This window comes from Bombina bombina, chromosome 7, assembly GCF_027579735.1.
Source record: "Bombina bombina isolate aBomBom1 chromosome 7, aBomBom1.pri, whole genome shotgun sequence".
NCBI classification, from domain to species: domain Eukaryota; kingdom Metazoa; phylum Chordata; class Amphibia; order Anura; family Bombinatoridae; genus Bombina; species Bombina bombina.
In genome coordinates this window covers 502877786-502895336 of record NC_069505.1, presented here as the reverse complement: position 1 = coordinate 502895336, position 17551 = coordinate 502877786, and the positions used below count along the sequence as shown (strand labels likewise).

The window sequence follows — 17551 nt, the reverse complement described above, 5'->3', positions numbered from 1 at the left end:
TATTCATTGACCCAAAGAAAGAAAATGCATTCAGGGCCAGTTCTGGATCTGAAAATTTTGAATTATTATTAAGAGTGCCAACTGTTCAAAATGGTAACTATAAGGACTATCCTGCCTTTTGTTCAGCAAGGGCATTATATGTCCACAATAGACTTACAGGATGCAGTATCTTGCTTTTTTTTTTTTTTTTATTCTTTTTATTTATACCCAACGGGTGTGTACAGGAGTACCAGATTACATATGTTGCGCCACACAGGGCCAAATAACATACATTGAGAACAAGAAAAAAAGAAAAAACAGGCGCATATCTTCATATTCCGATGCATCCAGACCAATATCAGTTTCTGAGATATACGCCGTTTTCTAGACAAGCAGTACCAATTTGTCCCTCTTCCATTTGGCCTAGCGACAGCTCCAATAATCGTTTCATCTGTAATCAGAGAACGGGGTTATTGCAGTGTTTCCTTATTTGGACGATATCTTGGTACTAGCTAAGGTCCTTTACATTCTGCAGAATCTCACACGAATCAACTAGTGTTGTTTCTTTGAAGACATGGTTGGAGGATCAATTTACCAAAAAGTTCTTTGATTCTTCAGACAAGGGTCACCTTTTTTCCAGATAGATTCTGTGTCTATACTCTGGTCTCTAACAGACAAGAGACGATTAAAATTGGTTCAGCGTACTCGGAAAATCAGCAAGCTGTGTGCACTATAGCCTGGATGTTTATATCCCTGAAGAGGAGGAAGCACCATTCTACTAGCCAACGTATCCCACATATACAAAAAGAGAGGTAATAACCCAATAATGGAGATTGTACATCTCTTGCAACTGATGGCAGACAGGATGGACGTGTATTTGGTCTCCCTTGTGGATGCATTGAGGGGCGAGCATAGTGACATACCTGACAAAATCGGTATCTTAACTCAAACCCTCTTTAGTGCCCACGGGGAGATGGAACAAGTTAGATCTCCTGCCGCTGATCTTGAGGAGCAAGCTGAGCCAGATGGATGGCAGGGCAGCGAGACAACCCCAGATATAATGAAGGCATGCTCCGAACACTCCGTGGTGACGGGGGTACATCCTACTCACAGAACGGACACAGAGGAACTTACTTTTGGCTTCCTAGTGATGCGGCTGGACGCTGGGAAACATCAAGCCCATGTTGGATTGCAGCCTCTGAGTTCCGCACTATCGAATACAGCCTCCGCTCCATGTATGTCATGCTCAGACCTTCCGGATTGCAGAAAACTTTTTAGAGATGCCAGCTTATATTTGCACCCTGAGAGCACCACACGTCTGCTGGGAACCGACTCTGCACCAGATTAAAAAACTAACTACAGAGACTTAACACTGTGGCTTTCTCCATTGAGGTCACTATTACCTGTAGGGGTAGGCTAAAGAATAGGACATGACGGTACATACTGAAGGGTTCAGTTATCGCACACGCCACAAGCCCTGAGTGTTCACATCCGATTTTTGTGAGGATATCCCACCTGTTCCTATTTCAAGATAAGCTCAAAATTGTGCACTTTTTTTTTTTTTTTTTAATATATTTGCTAAACTACATATGTTGTTTGGACTTCAGTTTTGTGTTTACGTAGCAAGGTATACAGTTGTATTATTTTATTGCTTAATTATTAACTGTTTGCATATAAGATGGTATTTACAAGTTCACTAAGGTTCTTCACATTTGTACCCCAGAGGTCTATTTCGCCTTTCCATTCAAATTTACTTTAGTGAGGATTACTCTGTAATGAGTTTTCTTACCCTCTACTTGATACTAGATAAAATGGGATAGTTCCATTGTGTGTGTTTAGTTAAAAACTATAATTAATGAGGTCAATGTCTAAGCAAAATAACACGTCCATCTAGAGAGAAAAAGGCTCTATGATATGATTAATAGAATAATAGAATCACCACTAAGCAGCCACTAAACACGCTGAAGGTCAGCTTCTTATACAACGTGTATTATTAGTAGTTCATACCTACCTGAGTCCAATCTACTCACCATATCTGGTCTCATGAACTATAATAACCCTACAACTTTGTTTTGTCCATAATTCCTGAATTGTTTTTATCCTCTCTGTGACTTAGATGCCTACTGTACAGTTATTAGTAAACATTGTTCCTAGCACATAACTAGATTTCACCCTGCTATCATCACTTGTAGCTTATTCGCATAAAGGAGTATTCACATCAGGGTTCTGTTTAGCGGGTCTTATTAGTACATAGTTGTTGTTATTTTTATGCTAACATTCTCTCAACCCCATTTATTAAGCCTAGAGGATCCACTCACCTATGTAACTTCAATAATCTTAGGTCGTTCCTTATATTATTCTGCTTGCTCCATTATTGTATATATTGTAGTCTGGAGATCTACTGTAGCTAATTCTTATATAACTTACAGGCCTAAAATTTACATCTATATACTATAAAGTTTTAACAGTGGAATACCTTAGTCGCTACATATTACACGGAGCATTATATTCTACTCTTAAATAGACCCTAAAGCACCACTATATGCAGGGTTCACTAAGAATTCGTCCATTGTTATACCCTGAGTAAACTACGGTCCTCCCTATTAATTAATTAACCCTTACATGAGCATCTAAAGGGCAATGTACTTTTATATGATAAAAAGCCTAAGCTGACACAGAAGGACTTTGTATGCCTATACTCTACCAGACTATTGAAGCTACTGATCTCCCATATAACCACACCTGCCTTTCTTCCTACCCTTGAGTACTATTGGGACTCTAGTGAAACAGTGAAATACTGGGAATTATTGGTTAAGTTGTGCTCTTTACACTTGTATATCCCGGGGAGGTCATCATGAGACCCTGGGAGATTTTCTCACCACTAACCCTAAGTTTCTGTAACAGATAGCTCACTGCTGACAGAACCCTATAAAAACTGCCACATACTGATCAGTGTAACCTAAATACTAATGATCTTTAACTTCAATATGTTCTTAACCTTCTATCTAGATCCCAAGAATTTGATATTAGTGACAAGTATAAGGGTCTTGTTTGTATCTACAAGATACTGAGTATTGGAAATATGTTACAACCTTAAGGGACTTATCATTGTTAGGTTTTATGTCTCTCCACTCTCACTGGAGATGTACTTCTGAGTGTTATATTATTGTTAGTATGTAGCTGCATCAATCTCTTCCATTACGCACATAGCTCATAATGTAATTATATCCCTATAGCTAGGCAGCATATCCCTTTTTAAAGTTAACACGTTGTACGTTGAATTGTCTGTTTTACTTATGTTCTTAAGTATGAGAATCTGTTAAATAGAGGATAACTCTACTAGTAGTGTATTTGAAAGCTCAGAGACCCAATTGTTTATACTAAATTGATATGCTAACTGGCTCCGCCCCCCCCCCACTTCCCCCCTTACTCTTTTTCGAGCGGCTCTCGTCCGCTGCATTCCCCCGTCCCCATAAAACCATAAAGCTAACTCCCCCCTGGCCCTAATATTACCTGAATAGATATCCTAATTTATTTTTTATTCGGCACAGAGAGGACCATTTTTGTCTATGTTACTTTTATGATCTCATATTATAAAACTGAAGTCTTTATACTGATAGCCCAAATTTTATAATAACGCTGGAAATTCATGGATACATAATGCCTTTTCTACTTGGGTTTCCTTTTTGCAATGCTTTTCTAATAATTCTGTGTATACACTTATATGTAAATGTTTTGGGGCATACCCTATATGTTTTATCTGTTTATGACTTCAATAAAAATTGATTTAAAAAAAAAAAAAATTGGTTTCAGCTTGTTGGAACCTTCAGTCTCAATCATTCCCTTCAGTAGATATGTGCATGGAAGTTTTAGGTCTCATGACTGCAGCATCGGACTCGATCCCCTTTGCTCGTTTTCATATGAGACCTCTTCAGCTTTGTATGCTGAACCAATGGTGCAGGGATTATACAAAGATATCACAATTAATATCCTTAAATTCCAATGGTCGACTCTCTCTGACTTGGTGGTTAGATCACCATCATATAGTTCAAGGGGCCTCTTTTGTTCATCCAACCTGGACTGTGATCACAACAGATGCAAGTCTTTCAGGTTGGGGAGCTGTGTGGGGATCTCTGACAGCACAAGGGGTTTGGAAACCTCATGAGGCGAGGTTACCAATCAATATTTTAGAACTCCATGCTATTTTCAGGGCTCTTCAGGTTTGGCCTCTGCTGTTCATTTGTTTTCAGACAGACAATATCACGACTGTGGCATATGTCAATCATCAGGGTGGGACTCACAGTCCCCAAGCAATGAAAAAAGTATCTTGGATACTTGCTTGGGCGGAATCCAGCTCCTGTCTAATTTCTGCGGTTTCATATCCCAGGTGTAAACAATTGGGAAGCGGATTATCTCAGCCATCAGACTTTACATCCGGGGGAGTGGTCTCTCCATCCAGATGTTTTCTCAGATTGTTCAGATGTGGGGTCTTCCAGAAATAGATCTGATGGCTTCCCATCTAAACAGGAAACTTCCCAGGTACCTGTCCAGGTCCAGGGATCCTCAGGCAGAGGCAGTGAATGCGTTAGCAGTTCCTTGGTGTTACCAACCTGCTTATATTTTCCCGCCTCTAGTTCTTCTTCCAAGAGTGATCTCCAAGATCATCATAGAACATTCGTTTGTGTTGCTGGTAGCCCCAGCATGGCCTCTCAGGTTTTTTTTTTTATTTTTATTAATACTTTTTATTTGAGGGTTGTTGCGAGGCACACATACAATACATAACAATAAAACTGAATACAGATGAGATACATACATCACAGTACCACTATTTTGAACATAAAGTACTTATTCCAGACAGGAGGTACAAGGACACGGTACATAGCTAGCATGCCTAATTATCATTATGCCTCCCTAATAACACACAAGGTCACTTTTGGGCCTCAGTAAAAGACATTTATACTATGGGAGGTCAACTGTAGTAAAGGAGACAACTTTTAGGTCTCAAATAACAAACCTCATTTTTAGATTAATAGTATGAGTTTTATACATTTTGTCATAAACCCCCCCTAAAATATGTAAAAATATGGATGGAACATAACTCAGATGAATGTTAGTGGCCACGGGTGTTGAAAATAAATATGAGGAAATGTAGGGGGTTAAGGCTGCGGGGGTCCTCCAGGACCCCACGTAATAGTGAGGGTCTATATAAACATTAGCTTTGGTTATACAGGCCACTTTTGAGCCTATGGGAAAACATGCTAGGTTTATTGTACATAATGCTGTAAGGATTAGCACAGTTACAGGTATTTTAAAAAAACTTGTATGCATCTATTAGAATATAGAATATGAACTTATAGCTATTATAATTGTCCCCCACAATCATTCGGCACTTTTCTAATTGCAATAAGAAAAAAAAGAAAAAAAAGATGATATATTAGTGGAGTAAGTGTCAACCTAAACAAACATTCACATAATCGCAGTGTACTGTACATGTAGATACCCGTCGAGCATCTACGATAGATAATTAATATTTTATTAAGATATGACTAGCATGCCTAAAACAGAACGGGATATATATTTTAGTAGCATAATGCTACTAAGAAAAATAAGCTTTAAGCCCTTATAAGTAATAAGTATCAGTCCAAAAGAAGATACCATCTTTAACACGCACAGGACACTTATGAACCTCTGCAATTATACAGAATAGACTACTATCAGGAGAAAATCATGTCAAAGACAATATCGTATGTTTCCCATATCAGCTCGTCTGCCTAGCTAATATATTACATGCACGTAGTCTCCGTGGGAATACAAAAGCCACTGTAGCCATAAGTGTGTGAGGGAAAACTATACCAAGTGAGTATATCTATATAAATAGCGTCCCCAGTGTCTTCAGCATAAATCCAGGCCTACTGAAATGGGAAACCATCATGGGAGAGCAATAAGAAATGTTGACAGGTGGAGGAATTAAAGCACAATATCAGTTCAATTAGCTAAGGCAATAACATATGCAGATAATAAGTTGTATATCTGCCTCAACAAGTGTACTATACATGGCATATTAAGAGAGTGCCCAAGCTGCAGTCACCCCATAATAATAAGCAACCATCCTGCAGCATATGTATCACACAGAGTTCTAATTGGGGTTGCTTAACAGCTATATACATCTTTCTAATAGTGATGTCGCGAATAGTTCGCCGCGAATAGTTCCCGGCGAACATAGCATGTTCGCATTCGCCACGGTGGGCGAACATATGCGATGTTCGATCCGCCCCCTATTCGTCATCATTGAGTAATACTTTGACCCCCTACCTCACAGTCAGAAGACACATTCCAGCCAATCTGCAGCAGACTCCCTCCCAGACCCTCCTACCTCCTGGACAGCATCCATTTTAGATTCATTTGGAAGCTGCATTCTTAGTGAGAGGAGGGACGGTGTAGCTGCTGCTGATTTAATAGAGAAATTGATAGCTATGCTAGTGTATTCAGTGTCCACTACAGTCCTGAAGGACTCATCTGATCTCTGCTGTAAGGACAGCACCCCAAAAAGCCCTTTTTAGGGCTAGAACATTAGTCTGTTTTTTTTTTTCCTGTGTAATCTAATTGCAGTTGCCTGCCTGCCAAGCCACTTGCCCAGTGCCACCACTCATATCTGGTGTAACAGTAGTGTAAATTATAAAAAAAAAAACTTTTTTGACTGTGAAACATCAGTCTGCTAGTGTAATCTAATTGCAGTTGCCTGCCTGTCAGCGTGTGTGCCAGGCCCACTTGCCAAGTGCCACCACTCATATCTGGTGTAACAGTAGTGTAAATTTAAAAAACAAAAAAACTTTTTTGACTGTGAAACATCAGTCTGCTAGTGTAATCTAATTGCAGTTGTCTGCCTGCCAGCCTGCCAGCGTGTGTGCAAGGCTCACAGCGTGTACTGTGCCCACTTGCCCAGTGCCACCACTCATATCTGGTGTAACAGTAGTGTAAATTTAAAAAAAAAAACTTTTTTGACTGTGAAACATCAGTCTGCTAGTGTAATCTAATTGCAGTTGCCTGCCTGCCAGCGTGTGTGCCAGGCCCACTTGCCCAGTGCCACCACTCATATCTGGTGTAACAGTAGTGTAAATTAAAAAAAAAAAAACTTTTTTGACTGTGAAACATCAGTCTGCTAGTGTAATCTAATTGCAGTTGCCTGCCTGCCAGCGTGTGTGCCAGGTTCACAGCGTATACTGTGCCCACTTGCCCAGTACCACCACTCATATCTGGTGTAACAGTAGTGTAAATTTAAAAAAAAAACTTTTTTGACTGTGAAACATCAGTCTGCTTGTGTAATCTAATTGCAGTATCCTGCTTGCCAGCGTGTGTGCCAGGCTCACAGTGTATACTGTGCCCACTTGCCCAGTGCCATCACTCATATCTTGTTTAATAGTAGTGTAAGTGTACATTTAAAAAAATAAAAACTTTTTGGACTGTGAAACATCAGTCTGCTTTTTTGTGTCAGGCTCACAGCGTATACTGTGCCCACTTGCCCAGTGACACCACTCATATCTTGTTTAACCCTTTAAGGACACAGCTTTCAGTTTGCTCAATTGTTTTATGACGGAAAAATTCCGTCATATGTCCTTAAGAGGTTAATAGTAGTGTAAGTGTACATTAAAAAAAAAAGTTTTTGGACTGTGAAACATCATTCTGCTTTTTTGTGTCAAGCTGACAGCGTATACTGTGCCCACTTGCCCAGTGCCACCACTCATATCTTGTTTAATAGTAGTGTAAGTGTACATTTAAAAAAATAAAAACTTTTTGGACTGTGAAACATCAGTCTGCTTTTTTGTGTCAGGCTCACAGCGTATACTGTGCCCCCTTGCCCAGTGACACCACTCATATCATGTTTAATAATAGTGTAAGTGTACATTAAAAAAAAAGTTTTTGGACTGTGAAACATCAGTCTGCTTTTTTGTGTCAAGCTGACAGCGTATACTGTGCCCACTTGCCCAGTGGCACCACTCATATCTTGTTTAATAGTAGTGTAAGTGTACATTTAAAAAAAATGACAGGCAGAGGCAGGCCACCCCGCAGGTGCCATTGTGGTCGTGGTGCTGTGATTCCCTTTGCCCTAGAATAATGCCCAGTGTTCAGAGGCCACGTACCATGAACTCGAAAAGTTCTGAGGACATAGTTGACTTTTTAACACAGGACACCCAATCTTCTATAGCTTCCGCTCCGAACCTTTACGCACCATCCTCCTCCAGCTTATCTTCGGGCAGCACCTCTCAAGCTACCACTCGCCCGCCTACCGCCACCACCAACACTAGCACCACAGCCGCTTCACTTGATCTGTCAGAGGAGTTATTTACACAACCATTATTGCCAGAGGATGTAAATAACAGGGATATGTCTCAGTCAGGCAGCATTACACACACATGGACGTACGGTGTGATGATGATGATGTTGTACCCGCTGTGGGAGTTTGGTCTGTCACTGTGAAGCGGGCGTAACCCTTACACTACCTGATCGATACAACATCATACCTGATGTTTTAAAGCACGTTATTCCAAACAATTTAGGAATGTTAGGTGATTTATGCCATTTATGGATTAAAACCAGACTCTGCATCAACTATGTAATTTTCCGTGGGAGTTTTGCCATGGATCCCCCTCCGGCATGCCACAGTCCAGGTGTTAGTACTCTTGAAACAACTTTCCCATCACTATTGTGGCCAGAAAGAGTCCCTGTGGGTTTTAAAATTCGCCTGCCCATTGAAGTCAATGGGGGTTCACCCGGTTCGCCGGTTTGCGAACTTTTGCGGGTGTTCGCGTTCACAGTTCGCGAACCCAAATTTTTAGGTTCGCGACATCACTACTTTCTAATAGGGAGCCTGCAACTCAAACTCCAAAGAAAGTTTTATGTCCCTTGAAATAGTCTGTCAGGCCAAGAGGCCGTCATTAATACATAGATAGATCAAGAGTAAATGCCAATACCTTCCCGTTTCTGGTGCCCGACAAAACACCCAGTTCTACCCAACACCAGACCTGACAAGAGTGCTGGCAGATATATTGATACAGCGATAGTGTTCAAGGTCTTCAGGGAAACTGTAATGCCAAGCTTGCATATCCTGCCACAATAACTCCTTTCTAAGTGAAGTCTGCATAGCGTGCTGTAAGCTGTAAACACGGCATGCCTCCTCAACTACACAGGTAAGCATCAATGATCCGTCACTGCTCATAGAAGATTTGTTCAGTGCCAGCAGCCCAGGTCGATCCCTAGGGGCTTCAGTACGTTCCGGGTAGTTGCTAGGCCCAGCTGCGCACACAGGGCACACTTCAGGCTGACCTCGTAGAATCAAACCTCTCACTAACTGTGCCTCAACCTGCCAATCACCCCAGTCCCCCCCCCCCTCAGAGTCGGCTGCACCTCCCTGGACAGGAACAGAAGCAAAAGGCAGGAAACCTCCACAGGTACTCATCCATACACGAATATGTTCTCCCTTATCCGAGAGCTGAGCCGCACTGGGTTGGGTAGTTCCATTCGGAGTAACAGATTCCACGTTAGTCTCCCCACTAGATTCACACAAATCCTCCCCCATGTGGGTATGTTCCATGCGATACAGAAGATGATCAAGTTTATCACACATTGTACGTTTAAAGTTGGCCATCCAATTTTGTATAGTCATGTAGATTTCCTCCATGTTTGGTGTGTAAAAAGTGTAGCAGTAAGCTGTCTGATACTGCTTTACCCTGGAGTACGGGGGGGGGAGGGGGTGTTGAAATGTAGGCCGCCGCCTTCACCTTCAACGGTCCAGTCGAGAAAACTACTAGAGTTTCGCCAACAAAATTTAGATCTTCAGAATCAGCACCAAATTCTTAATCATATCATATATATTGATCGCAATATTAGATGGGCCATCCAATGATAGATAATCAGCGGATTATCTCAATTTTCTTAGTAGTCACCAGGTTTGCGACCGTTTATCGGCCTCTCAGGTTTTGGTATGCGGATCATGTTCGGATGTCCAGTTGCCAACCTTGGCCACTTCCTTTAAGACCAGACCTTCTGTCTCAAGGTCCATTTTTCCATCAGGATCTTAAATCATTAAATTTGAAGATATGGAAATTGAATGCCTAATGCTTAGTCATCGAGGGTTCTCTGACTGAGTGATTAATACTATGTTACAGGCTTGTAAATCTGTTTCTAGGAAGATTTATTATCGACTTTGGAAGACTTACATTTCATGGTGTTCTTCTCATAAATTCTCCTGGCATTCTTTTAGAATTCCTAGAATTTTACAGTTTCTCCAGGATGGTTTGGGTTAAGGGTTTGTCTGCAAGTTCCTTGAAGGGACAAATCCCTGCTCTTTCTGTTTTATCTCACAGAAAAATTGCTAAGCTTCCTGATATTCACTGTTTTGTACAGGCTTTGGTCCATATCAAGCCTGTAATTAAATCAATCTCTCCTCCTTGGAGTCTTAATGTGGTTGTGAAGGCTTTACAAGCTCCTCCGTTTGAGCCTATGCATTCTTTGGACAGTAAACTACTTTCTTGGAAAGTGTTGTTCCTTTTGGCCATCTCTTCTGCTAGAAGAGTTTCTGAATTATCTGCTCTTTCTTGTGAATCTCCTTTTCTGATTTTCTGTCAGAATAAGGCAGTTTTGCGAACATCATTTAAATTTCTTCCTAAGGTTGTGAATTCTAACAACATTAATAGAGAAAATCTTGTCCCTTCTTTGTGTCCTAATCTTAAGAATTCTTTGGAGAGATCCTTACATTCTTTGGATGTGGTTAGAGCTTTGAGATATTATGTTGAAGCTACTAAAGATTTCAGGAAGACTTCTAATCTATTTGTTATCTTTTCCGGTTCTAGGAAAGGTCAGAAGGCTACTGCCATTTCCTTGGCATCTTGGTTAAAGCTTTTGATTTATCAAGCTTATTTGGAGTCGGGTCAGGCCCCGCCTCAGAGAATTACAGCTCATTCTACTAGATCAGTCTCCACTTTGTGGGCTTTTAAGAATGAAGCTTCAGTTGATCAGATTTGCAAAGCAGCAACTTGGTCTTCTTTGCATACATTTACTAAATTCTACAGTTTTGATGTATTTGCTTCTTCGGAAGCAGTTTTTGGTAGAAAAGTTCTTCAGGCAGCTGTTTCAGTTTGATTCCTCTGCTTATGTTTTAAGTTTTTTCTTTTCAATTATGAGAAAAACTTATTTTTTTGGTTGTGGATTTAATTTTTTTTAGCGGAAAATGGCTGTTTTTATTTTATCCCTCCCTCTCTAGTGACTCTTCTGTGGAGTTCCACATCTTGGGTATTTCTATCCCATACATCACTAGCTCATGGACTCTTGACAATTAGAACTTACCTGATAAATTAATTTCTTTCATATTGGCAAGAGTCCATGAGACCCACCCTTTTTATGGTAGTTATGTTTTTTTGTATAAAGCACCATTATTTCCAAATTCCTTTGTTGATGCTTTTTACTCCTTTCTTTATCACCCCACTACTTGGCTATTCATTAAACTGAATTGTGGGTGTGGTGAGGGGTGTATTTATAGTCATGTTGAGGTTTGGGAAACTTTGCCCCTCCTGGTAGGATTGTATATCCCATACGTCACTAGCTCATGGACTCTTGCCAATATGAAAGAAATGAATTTATCATGTAAGTTCTTAAATAAATTATGTTTTTTACATATTATCTGGTAGAGTTTTTTGTGCGGAGGGATACAATATATATGTATAAGTATACATTAAGGGGAAACACATTTTATAGTACAGTGTCCCTTTAACCTCCATATTGGCAAAAAAAAATTCTTATAGCTTTGCTAACTTATTTATAAGTGTTTTAACCCTAATACAATAATGATGTACTGATTCATTTCAGGAATTGCTTTTGCAAATGGCAAGTGCTGGCAGCAAATGCGAACATTTGCCCTTAAGACCCTGAAGGAATTTGGACTTGGGAAGAAGAGCACAGAGGTGAAGATTTATGAGGAGGCGCAGAATCTGGTGAAGGAAATCTCAAAATTAAATGGTCAGTTCGAGACAATTAAAAACAGTGACAGTGCCTGGCTTCAATAGTTCAATTCATGTCATATCAGCATGTTCCTCATATAAACTGAAATACTATCTATTTATCTATCTCATATCTATCTATCTAATCAATCTATCATCTCTATCTATCTATCTATCTATCTATCTATCTATCATCTATCTATATATTCTATCTATTCTATATGTCTGTCTGTCTGTATGTCTGTCTGTATGTCTGTCTGTCAAGTGAAAACGCATGGCAATGTTTTCCTTTATCTGCATGTAGTCTACAGAGAAAAAGTCAATATACATAAATGGCTGTGTACAATAAATAGTATGTGAACTCACAAGAAGCAATAATAAAATACAAAAAAATGTGAGGATATCACTAAAATAGTGTATGTTGTGAAAAGGATATAGTCCAATATCAACCCAATAGTTCTCAAAAAGAAGGAAAACTAAAAAAAAGGAAATAGTAAAGTTGCATTAGTCACATTAGACAGCCAGGTAAGTAGGACCTTACTCATGTTGTGAGGAAATAAAAACTGAGCTCTCGGGTTAGGTGCCTTATAATCCACTCTTCCAAAGGAAATAGACATGTGAAAAAGATACATTTTTTAAAAGGTTAAAAGTAAAGACAAAAAAGGCTAACATAGACACAACGCTCTTTAAGTCAGTCACATCTAAAAGATCTCCAATGATCGCGTCACTGAGTCACTTTCGGCTTCTTCAAAGAGCATCTGCTTAATGGCAGTAGTTAAAACATTTCCAAGAAGAAAAGGTAGTAATACACAGCGCCCTGAGAATAAAGCTCCAAAATCAATCTTGAGAAGATAGAAGTATGAACGCAAGGTTTTCTTTTCATCAACTGAGATGGATTCTTCAGAACATGACTTACAAAGTTCTGATGAGAGTGACTCTTTCTCTCTTTACCTTCCCTCTTCTTCCTCTTTTTTGTTCAGTTGCACAATTGGTACGTCCAAAATCAAGAAGGGATGAGAGTGCCCCTTTAGGTGGAAGACACAAAGGTCAAAAGGAAGAAGAAAATCCTCACAGCAATTGATCCAAAAGAAGAAAATTAATTAGATATGATCAGTCTGTCTAATTATGAACTAACAGACAAATTTCTGTTTTACGTAAGGGTTTAGGGTTTGCTCCTTCATTTAATTTTTCAGTAATTAAAACACTACTGGAGGTTAATAAATTTATGAGGAAACTCACTTTGAAATGTTTTCTTAATTTGAAGAGAGATAGCTTTGAATCACATACTGATGTGGATTGTGAAGAAAATATGACAAAAGTTAAAAGGACAGTCAAGTCCAAAAAAAACTTTCATGATTTAAATATGGAATGTAATTTTAAACAACTTTCCAATTCACTTTTATCACCAATTTTGCTTTGTTCTCCTGGTATTCTTAGTTGGAAGCTAAACCTAGGAGGTTCATATGCTAGTTTCTTAGACCTTGAAGACTGCCTCTAATCTGAATGCATTTTGACCACTAGAGGGCATTAGTTCATTTGTTTCATATAGATAACATTGAGCTCATGCATGTGAAGTTACCCTGGAGATAGCACTGGTTGGCTAAAATACAAGTCTGTCAAAAGAATTGAAATAAGGGGGGCAATTTGCAGAGGCATAGATACAAGGTAATCACAGAGGTAAAAACTATATTATTATAACATTATTGGCTATGCAAAACTGGGGAATGGGTAATAAAGGGATTATCTTTCTTTTTAAACAACAAAAATTCTGGTGTTGACTGTCCCTTTAACTGTTATTTATGGAAAGGGTTGGATTTCACAGATTTATGTAGGATTGAGAATGTAGAATGTCTAAATGATTTTTCAAATGACAACAAAGTACCTACTGCCGCTTTTCCTGATAGGAGATTTTTTTACTTTTCATCCCATACAGTTTAGATACCCACATATTAATATGTTTCAAAGCAAGGTTGAACAAGATATTATAACTTTGGGCTATTCTGTGCAGGGCAAGAAATGGAATCATAACATGTCTCCTCTGGAGCATGAAGCTATTAGTAGTTTGAGAATGAATGATGATATTGTGATATGCTCATCTAATAAAGGAGGAAATGTTCTTTTGAATAAAATAGATTACTTGGATGAAGCTCAAAGACAATTATCGGATGCTACAATTTATAGGAAATTATCGTTCAATCCTACTAGTATGTTTAAGAGCAAGTTAGACAAATTATTGGATGCAGGGATTGCCCTGTGATTTTTATTCCAGAAAGAAAGTTCAATATTTAGTACCTGAGTTTCCATTGACACCTATTTTTCATTATTTATCAAAGACTTACAAAAATATAAATAGACCAGTGGATGCCCTATTATATTTGGGGTTGGTTCGCTGTTTGAACCATTATCTGAATGGGTTGGTTCAACATTTATACAGTTATCTTAAAGATTCAGGTCAATTATTGGAAATTGGAAATGGTTTGAAATGGCAGCAAAACTATAGATGGATGGTGGTTGATACTACATCACTTTATTCAAGTATCCCACATGAGTTGGGTTTGAGAGCGGTCATATACTTTGTGAACAGGAATACATCCTATTCAGATTAAATTAAATTATATATTTGTGATGTCATCGAGCCCCTATTAACCCACAATTACTTTATGTTTGGTGGACAGTATTACCTATTCTTTTTCTAATCTTTTTGTGTGTTGGGGAGGGGGGGAGCTCAAATTCTTATTTAGATTGTCCTATATAGGCGCCTTATAGACTATCTTATCTTTGTTGTAGATGAGTCACTTGAATTTGATACATTTTTGGCATTCATCAATAATAATTGGTTTAATCTTAGATTTACTAGTGAAATATTTGATCAATGTGTTTACTTTGGATTTGAGGTTGAAAGCTTTGGATGGGGCTGGCACCATAAGGACTTCGAAATTTAGAAAACCAGTGGTTGAAAATACTTTTTTACATGGAGCCTCATGCCATTCCAGACATCTGATCAGATTGATTCCAGAGAGTCAACTCATACATATTAGGAGAAATAACTGTTGCAACAAAGTTTGTTGGAAGTGAGGGCATATAATGCACCCAGGGACAAAGTCAGAAGTGAAAAGGGTAAACCCCAGAAAATGTTTACACTTGCTGTGTCTCCAATTCCTGACCAGTTCCGTGATACAGAAGTGTAAAAACTTTAAAAATAAGGTTAACCCAACCTGGAGATTGCCAACATACTAAGGAGAAGACAAAGTAACTCGCACTCAAGAGAGCAAATGATAAAAAACAAAACTTTTTTCGAGAATCCTTAAAAGTAAAAAAAATTAGCATGGTCAGGGTTCCCATAATGCTGCTTTCTGACACGTTTCGTGCACTTACTTAGTAAAAATTTGAAAGTAAAAGAATTCTCAATATTTGGTATGATCAAAAAAAATATATCACAAAAAACACTAAATAAAAATAATACTTGTACTTAAAGTTGCAGGGAGTCAGTATTTTAGTATCAGCAAATTTACCATCTACTTTATATGTAATACAATAGTAACAATGGGTAGATAATTAAAAAAAACATTGTTTCAACTTAATTTTGCCTCGTGATTTATAATTTGTCCTAATTTAAAAAAAACATTGGCACGCTACGTGGGAGGATGGCGAATCACAGTCATTGGAGAAAGGTGAATCTGAACAACCGGTTGCACGGCATTGTGCCCAGATGTCACACCAAGTATCATCTATCCGCTACATCCTGATCGACCACATACCCAGACTGGACAGGGGTGGTGATAGAAACAAAGCACTTCTCATCCGTGAGGCCGAGTGGATGTACAGGCTGCGCACTGTACACCTAGGGGGTTTGAATTTGCCACCTGTTTTTAAATCATTAATCTAGGTTGGAGTTGCAAACCAGGGGTGCAAACTTTGGCTGTGTGAACCTCACATGGGGAATGTTGGTAACTTGCCCCTGGCGAGGGTACGCTCATCCTGCATAGTACCCATACCCTGCACATGGACGTGACTATTATAAGATCCGGACATGGCAGGTGAAACACGTTCAGCCATTGTGGTCACCATTTTATGTAAGCACTCCACTAACCTAGCTGTACAAGCCACATGAAAGCGTTGGGTTCCCCCTCCCGTCCGGATGGCAGAAGTATCCCACAGTATGATATGCACTACAAACCAGGAGTGCGGTAATTGTGGCCTTCACCCTGTTGGCGGGAGATATATAGACTGTATGGGCCTGGGTACACAGACATATACATTCCATTGGGTGAATGGTCTGTACGGTTCTCACTTTCTAACAATTATGGGGTATGGCCACAATAACAGGTCACTCTCTTCTGTGCAAAACCATGTAAGTGGTCTGTGCTGCATACAGGTGTAGATTCCATCATCCATGGACATACAATCATTTAAAGCGAACACAATAATACCCGCTTTGTGATGTATATCTGGGGTTAATACTAGTGGTGTATATTGGACATATAATTGCGAATATCCTGTGGTATCTATTGGGCATAGAATCTTAAAACATCCATGATCAGAGTGTCTTCAGATAAATAGGTTCACAGTAGATGGGAGGATGAGTTAATTTCCGGTGCCCGGTCCCCAATTGTTAGGTAATAGAATCAAATAGCTACAACAAATGCAACAGAATTACCTTCTGTTTTTAGCAATCTGAATTTTTTCTTTTATGCATTTCCTTTACGTTTTTCTTTTATGTGTTCCTTATGGCATAGCACCCAATGTAGCCTTCTCTTTGTATGGTGCTACATGTGTAGACAAAGTCATCATAATTCTTAGTCCTATCATCTTTAATTATATCTTCCCTGTTCCTAAGATTTACAGTTTATCTATCAGGCAGACTGCCATAACCCCGCCCCCCTTGGGTCAGAATGGCAGCTCCTAATACTAGAGATAAACTGGATGATACCCGTTGATACAGCAAAATATTGAAACAAGGTTGAGCCATATGTGATGGGGATATCACAAGCCCACATTAGGGGTGGTGGTCTCCAGTAACTGAGATAACATTTTATACAAATGATTTATACATTATATTGTATATCTTGATGTTAATGTTAAATTTACAACAGACATTGAGATATTAATGGTGATATGTTTGTTCTCTGGCCAGTACATTAATATATACTTCCTTCTTTTAATTTTTCCAGATACGTACTGAGCTGGAAGTGAGGTATTTTTAGTAACTTCCGGGTTAGCTCTTACAATGGAATGCACTATTTGCGTTCCAGCACGGCAGTAGATACCGATAAACCTGAGATGTGCACTAAGGCATTACGAAACACATTAGGTGTGATAGACTCACATTCAACTCGGCATAGTATGAAGTGTCAATACTTGTGTGGTGTTATGAGGGTCTAAGAGTTTAGGCACGAAGGTACACACATGTTTAGCAATCAAGACAAGTACGTGTCCATTATAAAATGTATCTGCAGGTTAAGCAGGATCAAGTATGCTAAATGTTATTATATTGAAATAATCAGAAAAACACATACCTTGGTTTTTATTTATTTATTTATTTGAAATAAGCACACACCAGAAGTTATGTATGTTTTGTCCAC

At 39.1% G+C, this 17551-nt stretch overlaps 1 protein-coding gene across 1 annotated transcript in view; it reads left to right on the top strand.

Moving 5' to 3' along the window:
• The window catches only part of LOC128636036 (cytochrome P450 2G1-like), a 228392-nt gene that overhangs the window by 105561 nt on the left and 105280 nt on the right, over positions 1-17551 (top strand). The window contains exon 3 of the mRNA XM_053689110.1: positions 11839-11988. Coding sequence (XP_053545085.1) covers positions 11839-11988 — 150 coding nt within the window. The remainder of the gene's footprint in view (positions 1-11838; positions 11989-17551) is intronic.